At 37.2% G+C, this 9,312-nt stretch overlaps 1 protein-coding gene across 1 annotated transcript in view; it reads right to left on the bottom strand.

The window, feature by feature from the left end:
* The window catches only part of ACAD11 (acyl-CoA dehydrogenase family member 11), an 82,484-nt gene that overhangs the window by 45,385 nt on the left and 27,787 nt on the right, over window positions 1–9,312 (bottom strand). Inside the window, exons 10-11 of the mRNA XM_023513069.1 lie at window positions 2,753–2,830; window positions 1,943–2,081 (exon numbers count right to left, since the gene is read on the bottom strand). Of these exons, the coding sequence (XP_023368837.1) occupies window positions 1,943–2,081; window positions 2,753–2,830 (217 nt within the window). The remainder of the gene's footprint in view (window positions 1–1,942; window positions 2,082–2,752; window positions 2,831–9,312) is intronic.

Here is a 9,312-nt window from a genome sequence, read left to right on the forward strand (position 1 = left end):
CGGCCAAAATAAATAAGAACTGGGGAGTATGTGAGTGGTAAAAAATTGAACTGGAAATTAATAGTGCCAATGAAATGAGTGAGCCAAAGCCCAGTGTGGAACCACTTTGCTAAATCCAGAGTGATTTTCTCTCAGATGTCTAATATAATCCCATATATCTCTTTTTGGCACCTTTATTTATTTATTTATTTATTTTTTGAAACAGCGTCTCACTATGTCACTCTGGGTAGAGTGCTGTGGCGTCTCAGCTCACATCAACTTCCAACTCTTGGGCTTAAGTGATTCTCTTGCCTCAGCCTCCCACGTAGCTGGGACTACAGGCATCTACCACAACACCCAGCTATTTTTTGTTGCAATTCTCATTGCTGTTTTAGCTGGCCGGGGCTGGGTTCAAACCTGCTACCCTCAGTATATGAGGCCGGCACCCTACCCATGAACCAGAGGCACCGCCCTACTCTTTTGACACCTTAAGCCTAAATTAAATCTTCTGAGGAAAGCTTTAGCATCAAGGCCATACAATAAACACAAAGGCATCGAGGCCCAGCTTGTGCAGGGACACTTCAGGGTATCATCCCATAATCATCCCACCACAAATCAAGTGCAAGTCCTTGACTGGTAGCATCAGAAAAACCAGAGTAATCTGGAAAAAAGGACAGTCATTCCCAGGGTCTACTTTAGATATACTAAATCAGAATCTCTAGGGATGGAGCCTGGGAATATACATTTTAATAAGTTCCTTAAGAGCTTCTTCCACAAATCCAGGTTTGAAACACACCTCCTGTAGACTACATTCCAGTTTACTCCTTCCATTTTACTTTAAGGAAACTTGGCCTCTTTCCTTCATCTTTCCAATTTTTTCACATCAAAGTCCTTAGAGGCATACTTGACCCTTCCATTAATACCCCATATCCAATCAGAAAATTCTCTCGGCTCGGTCTTCAAAACGTACTTAGAATCCTGCCACTTAATCATTTATTCCACTGTTGCTACCCTAGTCCATTTTAATCCTTTTTTTTTTTATTTTCAACAATTCCTTCCAAATGATCCTACCCCAGTCTAAACCACTGTCATCTATCTTTTGCTACTGCTCTGCTGAAAATCCTCGAAGGTTCCTTATACAAGCCCTTACTTGCCCTATAAGGTCTTTCTTTTCTGATCTCCTCTACTTGTATTCTGCTAGACACACTGACCTTCTTGGCTACTCCCGAGATACACAAATCACATTCTTGCCTTAGATTTGCGTGTTCTGTTCCCTTTGCTGTTCCCTTCCTCCAGATATCAGCACGGTTAACGTAATCTATCTTTAAGTCTATCAGTGTCATTTTCTCAATGAGGCCTATTCTGATCATTCTATTTTAAATTGCAATTTGTATTCCAGAGCTCTCCTACCTGCTCTGTTTTCTTTTTCAAAGCACTTTGCATCTTCAAACTTATTATATTCTTATTATTATGCTTACTGTTAATTTTCATCTCCCAGTGTTAGAATTAGATCCTTAAAGGCAGGCATCACTATGTATTTTACACACTAATATATCATTGCAAGAATCCAGAACAGTGCTTGGCAGATAGCAGGTAATCAATAAAAAATTGGTGCATGAATGGAGAGACAATGAGACTACATAAAAGATTTAGAATTCTCTATCCATTCCAACTAGCCACACACATCTCCAATCCCTAATCAGAAACAGAATCCTTGTATTTCCAGCCCCTTTGATGGCTACTTCTAATTCACCAATATACTTAATATGAGGATGTTTAACAAAAGAATAGTTCAATGAGAACTTCAAATCTATTTTTATATTTAAATCAAAGTAAATGAAAAGTAAAATGATGACCAAATTTATAAATCAATGACTGTAAAAGAAACCTTTCTTGTTGTATAGAGAAATTTTAAACACTGCTTAATATATTAGAGAAAATTGTTTTTAATTAATATGGTAACCTGGTGCTTGGCAGTTAAACACATCTGGAGCAAAAAAGCATTTTCCTGTTTCTTCAGCAATCAAGGCATAGTCCACCTGGCTGAGACCGCTTACAGCTGGCAAAAACAAGTTCCAGAGGCCCTCTGCTTTAGCCATTTCCTGTCAAGGTGATGAACACACCAGAGTGATCATAATTTACCATGACCGAAAGCAATTTATTTCTTAAAACACTGACATTTATGCTTTTTGAAATTTAAAAACACTTACAGAGTTATTTCACTATCCTACATTGTGTAAAACTAAGTGGTTACTAATTCATATGAATCAAGTTTCTTAGCTGTGAAAGAAATACCTTTTCCTCCAAGCTGGCCTGGACTTGGCTGAAAAATTAAATTTGTTACTTGAGAACTTCTTATTGAATCAGAACTACTTTAAAATCCCTCACAATTGAGTATAATTACACAAATACACTACTTTATGCATTTCAATTTCATTCCTGAATTGCTATTAAGGTTTAAAAACATGAAATTTGGATTAATCCGGTCCTGACTTCCCTCTCAATCTGGCAATGGCTAATAATCAGTAGTTTCGATGACATTTTTTTTCCCTTTGAAAAGGTATAAGAGGCTGCCTTCATCACATACCATGTATAGAAAACTAGGTAGCCTAATCTGTAAGTTATAGAGTCTATTTTTAACTTTCTAATGAAAAAGTTATCATGGATGTAACTATCCTTCACAAACATAACAACAGCAAAACTAAGATCTAAGGTCTCAGAAAACACTTGCATATGAGTGTTCCAATGTTCAAGATTTTCTTATTTTTCTTACCTTAAGTTTATCAAGCACTAAAGGTTTTCTCCATTTGTCCACTGAATTTTCATTTTGAACATAAAACTCAATTACTTCCTTAAAATAAGAGAAGAAATAAATTTCCATTACCTAAGTTTAATATAAATTAAATGATGTCATAAACTACTAATATCCAAAGAAAACATTTTTAGGTGAAGAAGCTTTTTTGGCTGTAATTAAATCAATACTAAATCTTTTAAACACAAAAAATTTTTAAAAACTTGCTAATCACAAAATTATGCTGCCTTAGTATTAGATAGTTGATTTCTAAATTCTGTCTTTTTTTTTGCAGCTTTTGGACAGGGCTGGGTATTTGAACTTTGAACTTGCCACCTCTGATATATGGAGCCAGCGCCCTACTCCTTGAGCCACAGGAGCTGCCCTTTTTTTTTTTTTGAGACAGAGCCTCAAGCTATTACTGTGGGTAAAGTGTTGTGGCATCACAGCTCACAGCAACCTCCAACTCCCGGGCTTAAGTGATTCTCTTGTCTCAGCTTCCTAAGGAGCTAGGATTACAGGCGCCCGCCACAATGCCTGGCTATTTTTTGGTTGTAGTTGTCATTGTTGTTTGGTGGGCCCAGGCTGGATTCAAACCCACCAGCTCTAGTGTATGTGGCTGGCACCTTAGCCACTTGAGCCACAGGCGCCACCGATTTCCAAAATCTTATACCAAGAGTTCAATGTTCCACTGCCAGTCATATGTCACAATCAGAGGTATCCAACCTGCAGCCCACCAGCCACATACAGATTATTTGAAGACTGTTTTGCTTATCTGTGGTGTCAAATATCACAAAAAGTATGCACAGACCTTTTTCTTTGCTCATCAGGTTTTGTTAGTGTTTGTGTATTTAATGCATGGCCCAAGACAATGCTTATTCTTCCACTGTACAGCAAAAAAGAGGGGTTGGACACCCCTGTTAGATGGTCACAGAAACCCCTCAAGTAAAAATGCTAGGTAAAATTGGGCCAGGTGAGATGGCTCATTTTTGCCTGTAATCCTAGCAAAAATCATAGGATTACGCCTGTAAACCTATGTCTGGGAGGTGACATAGGTGGATTGCTTGAGATTAGGAGTATTAGTCCAGCCCAAGTAAGAGTTAGAACACATCTCTACTAAAAATAAAAAACATGAGCTGGGTGTCACAGCAGGTGCCTGTAGTCCTAGCTATTTGGGAGGTTGGGGCAAGAGGATCTCTTCAGCCCTAAGAATTATGATGGTGCCATAGCACTCTACCTAAGGGGACAGAATGAGACTTTGTCTCACACACACACATAAAATGCTAGTTTAAATTTATCAATGCACACCTGTACTGGGAGGAAAATAAGGAAATCCTCAGAGGCCAGGAATAAAAACACCTGGCTCTTCAAGGGTGAGCAAAGACTAGAGCCAAGTTTGTCTAGGATAGCAGTTCTCAACCTGTGGGTCTCGACCCCTTTGCAACAATGAAAATACATCCTGCATATCAGATGTTTATCAGATTCATAACAGTAGCAAAATTACAGTTATGAAGTAGCAACGAAAATAATTTTATGGTTTGGGGTCACCACAACATGAGGAACTGTATTAAAGGGTCGTGGCATTAGGAAGGTTGGGAACCACTGGTCTAGGGGATAGAGGCTGATTTCTGTTGGACTAGACCCTAGGATTTAAAGGGCCACAGTAGCAGGGGTCAGGAGTTACAATTAAATAATGCAAACACAGAGAGTGGGAGGATCAGAGATCACTTCCAAAGCTAGGATGCCTGATGGGTAAAACCTAAGTGGAAAAACCCAGAAAAAGTCTGAACCAAACAAACCCCAACCCTCATAGGTAGACCATGGGAACATAGGCCTATACATAGGTCTTAGTTCCAGAATCATTTCTAATCTGAAGCCTGCCTTTACCCATATTTGGAACTGAATTCACAGATCTGTGGAGCCCTACAAGCTCAAGCCAAAATTTAAGTTTACAAAATACCTGGCAATATTGCCTGTAAGTACCTGCCAGAAACAAAAGCAAATTCTCTCTGGAGGAAAGACCTTTAAACAAAAGCCTTAAATAACCCCAGTGATAAAATTTCATTCCAAAGAACATGAAGTTCAGAATGAAAAATTACTTATCACTCAAGGAAACTACCCACCATTAATTAAAATTAGCAAAAACAACGATTCAACAAAACAGAATCATATTTCCTAAAGACAATAACGGTTAGACACAGACTGTAAAATATTTATATTCAATAGTTTTCAAGAATAAAGGAAGAAATTAAAAGCAGGACAAAGAATTACCAAAAGCAACCAGGCAAATTTGAAAAAGAACTGAATGCAACTTGAAATGAAAATCATAGTAATAAAACTTAAATCTCTTGGTAAGGGGCCTCAGTATAGCCTACTTCAATGAGCCTGCGCTTGTGTGCCCTTTACTAGCTCTCTAAGCAATTCTAACTCATTTCAAAACTTGAGAAGTACTGTTCTGTGGATGATTGAAAAGTAGATTAGATATAGCTAAAAAAAAAATATTAAATTTGAAGAATGCTCTGAGAGAAGATATAAGTCTAATTGGAGCCCTAGAAGAAAGGAATGAGGAGAGAGGCAATTTTTGGAAAAATTATTCCAAGAAGTTTTCAAACTGATACAAGACTAACACTAATCTTCAAGTTTAGAAAGCACAGTGAATCCAGAGCACAGTAAAACTGAAGAACAAAGAGGAAAAAAACCTATTAAAATGAGAAAGAGGAGATGAAAAAATATTACCTACAATTAAGCAACTGTCAAGATTTATAGCTGACTTCCTGCAATTTGAAGACTGAAATCATTGGAGTATTATCTTCAATGGCTCAGATAAAATAACTGTCAACTTATAATTATATAGCCGATAAAACTATCCTTCAAGGCCCAGGTGTGGTGGCTCATGCCTGTAATCCTAGCATTTTGGAAGGCCGAGGCAGGTGGATCAGCTGAGCTCAGGAGCTTGAGACCAGCCTGACCAAGAGTGAGACCTGGTCTCTAAAAAAAATAGCCAGGCATTGTGGCAGGCACCTGTAGTCCCTGCTACTTGGGAGGCTGAGACAAAAGAATCACTTGAGCCCAAGGGTTTGAGGTTGCTCTGAGCTATGCTGCTATGGCACTCTACCAGAAGCAAGAAAGTGAGACTGTCACAAAACAAAACAAAACAAGCAAACAAAAACTATCTTTCAAGAATCCGGACAAAATAAAAATGTAATCAATCAATAAATAAAGTCATTACTTCCCCCCTTAAAAGAAAAAAAGAGAAAAACAGAAAGAAATAAAAATAAAAGTAAAATTTACTAGCACATTCTCAATAAAGAAACTTGATCCTAGAAGAAACATCTGAGTTTCAAGAAGGAATAGTAAATAAATAAAATGATAAACATGTGGGTAAATCTAAAGTTGAAAACTAGCCAGATAAAACAATAACAACTGCTAATTTGTATGACTAAAAGAATCATCAGGATAGAATGAAAATATTGGCCTATCATGGCATTCTTCTATATTTTACTATTATAGCATCTCTGTACCTATTATTTTTTATATCCTTAGGCTAGTAGAATTTCTGGATTAAAGCCTATGAACATCATCAAAACTCTTAATACATATTATAAAATCATTTTCTGAAACTGTTCTACCAATGTACACTCATATAAGCAACGTATAAAATGGTCCTTTCGTTGACACACGGCTAGTCTAGAGTACTTCTGTATTTAGTGAAAACTTCTAGATGGAAAAGGTCTGCTCTTTCAAAGGCACCAGGATGAATAGCTCTTGTCATTTCTGCCTGGAAGTCAGTTAAATTGGAAGCTTTCCTGTTTGGCTTTGTTTATTGTTTCTATTCCTCATACTTCCGTGGAAACAGGCAAGACTACTGTGTTTAATAAGAAGCATGCAATAAACTTACCATTTCCTCGCCTCTGACTACCTCTTTATCATACTACAGTTTGGAGAAATTAAATCATGTCAACATTCATATGATTGTTTTAAAACTTGTAGTATTTAATACTTAAGGTTCTAAAGTTTCTCCACTTAGATATTTTCAAAGTTTATGTGTTGCATGGTAGGACTCAGAATTAAATGAAATACCTCCACATGCAGTTCCGGCTACTTGGGAGGCTGAGGCAAGGGGATAGCTTGAGCTCAAGAGTTTGAGGTTGCTGTGAGCTATGATGCCACAGCACTCTACCCAGGGCAACAGAGTGAGATATTGTCTCCAAAATAAATAAGTAAGTAAATAAATAACCTCACTGCAAAAACTCTTTCTTTAGTTATTAAAGTAAGAAACGTATTTTGTGGGTAAAAGACAAAAGCAGAAAATATGCTTGGTATCTGGTCAATCTTCCCAAAATATCACCATCAACATACTACTTATTTATTCACTGGTTGAGATATTAATTTGGAGAATGTTGATTGAGCAACATATATTTTTCACTTTAAATTCAAGTCTAACAGAAAGAAGCAACAGAGCTTTCCCAGTACATTGTGAGACTCAGTAGGAAAGTCTGATTAATGTTACCATTATGTTAAAGGTGTGTTCTTAATATATGTTGCTAGTTCCTGTTTTCCATGCTATTTTTAGGATTCCTTATCCATTTGTAATAGGAAGAATTAACTTTTAATATTTTCATAGATGATGAGTTATACTCTCAGTTTATGATATTCAATCTTTCAAAAGACCATTAGAATATTTTAAATGAAAAAAAAAAAAAGAATATTTTAAATGGAGCTTGTTTTTCTCATTATGGAAAATTTGAAAAATACGTAAAAGCATAAAGAAAAAGTCATCAAGTCTCAGTAGCTAAAGACACATATTGTTAACACGTTCATATACTGTAAGATACAACCTTATTTTCCAGACATGACTATTTTGGTTTCTGTAAACTCAGTTACAGTAATGTTGGATAGAATTTTAGTAGGTTTTCCCTTTTCCATTTTGGAAAAGCTATTCACTTTTCTCCAAAAATCATTCCAAATGTGTACATTCCACAGAGATTAGTGTGGCTCAGAATCATTCTGTAGGAAAAAATTTTTATAGATGTTTATAGATACTGGTATAGAGCAAATCTTTAAAAGAAGAAAAAGCTCATATTATTAAATGTGGATATGTTTCAGATTTGAAAAACCTGCAAAAACAAGTAACTGTGGCTTTCCATACCACACACAACATTGAGAATCTTCTTCTTTTAAAGCTATAAGCTGCTTTTTTTGTTTTACTTATTATAAATCACTTTCTAACTGCAAGAAATATTTTAATGGGCGCATGATTCTAAGTTCAGCAGAGTGTCAACCCAACTTGTGATACTTTTGTCCTGTGCTGTATTTCCCTTGAATGTCTACTCACTTTTTTTTTTTGAGACAGAGTTTCACTATGTTGCCCTCAGTAGAGTGCCATGGTGTCATTGATCTTGCCTCAGCCTCCCAAGTAGCTGCTGGGACGACATGTGCCCGCCACAACACCTGGCTATTTTTTGTTGCAGTTGTTCTTGTTGTTTAGTTGGCCTGGTCTGGGTTTGAACATGCCAGACTTGGTGCATGTGGCTGGCGCTGTAACCACTGTGCTAGGAGTGCCAAGCATATGGCTACTCACATTTATGAATGAAAGGACAAGCCTGCCTGACTCCTCGGCTTTGGTTAATTCTGGCCTCTCCACGAGTGATGGGTTGCTTGCAATCACTAACACACTAGCAAATAGGCCTCATTTCAGGAATCAGCAGGCTGACAGACAAGTTGGCTGATCACCCAAATCCCACACTCAAAAAAAAAATCCCACCCAAAAAAAAACCAGGGGGGAACTATGGAAAATTTGAGGCACTTGCCCTCATGCTGAAGCCCTGACTTCTTTGAAATAGATCATGTCCTTTCTCTAGAGTATTGTTATAGCTTCTGTCTCAGACAAACACCAACTCAAGCAGCCCATGCACAGGTAATTCTTGAATCAAACGTCTTGATATCTCTTTCCCTTCTCGTTCCTGTTCTCCATATCAGTCAATCACTCTGTTATGGGAAGGAAGTTACCATCTGTGCTACAGCGCTACAGCCTTCTGTTATTGCAAAATTCCTTGGGGATGTGGCTTCTTTGCTACAGTTTATTTTTGGGTCTGATTCATTCTACTTTACAAACCTAATTTCCAGTCTCTTTTTAAAACCTTTAGTCCTCTGATGTGCTCCCCTCCTGTTTTCATGCTTTTGCCAATTTATTCCACTTTATAAAAACTTCCTTATTGTTAATTTAAGCAGATTTTATTTGAGGGAAGGGAGAAAATGTTGAATTCAGACCACTATCATGAACAAAAAGTATTGCATTCCCTTTCTAAAGCTCAAAAGCTCAGAGTTTTAAAACTCAGAATTGACAAATACTAATTAAAGCAGAAAATAATCAACGTGATTCCTTAATCACTGGATACATAAGAGAGGTGACTATTTTAGAAAGAATTTCCTTAGTTTATGTAGTATTTTTTAAGAAACTATACCTTGGCTCGGCGCCTGTGGCTCAAGCGGCTAAGGCGCCAGCCACATACACCCAAGGTGGCGGGTTCAAATCCCCAGCC

This window comes from Otolemur garnettii, unplaced genomic scaffold (genome assembly GCF_000181295.1).
Source record: "Otolemur garnettii isolate 467f Iridium unplaced genomic scaffold, OtoGar3 scaffold00032, whole genome shotgun sequence".
In the NCBI taxonomy this organism is placed as follows: domain Eukaryota; kingdom Metazoa; phylum Chordata; class Mammalia; order Primates; family Galagidae; genus Otolemur; species Otolemur garnettii.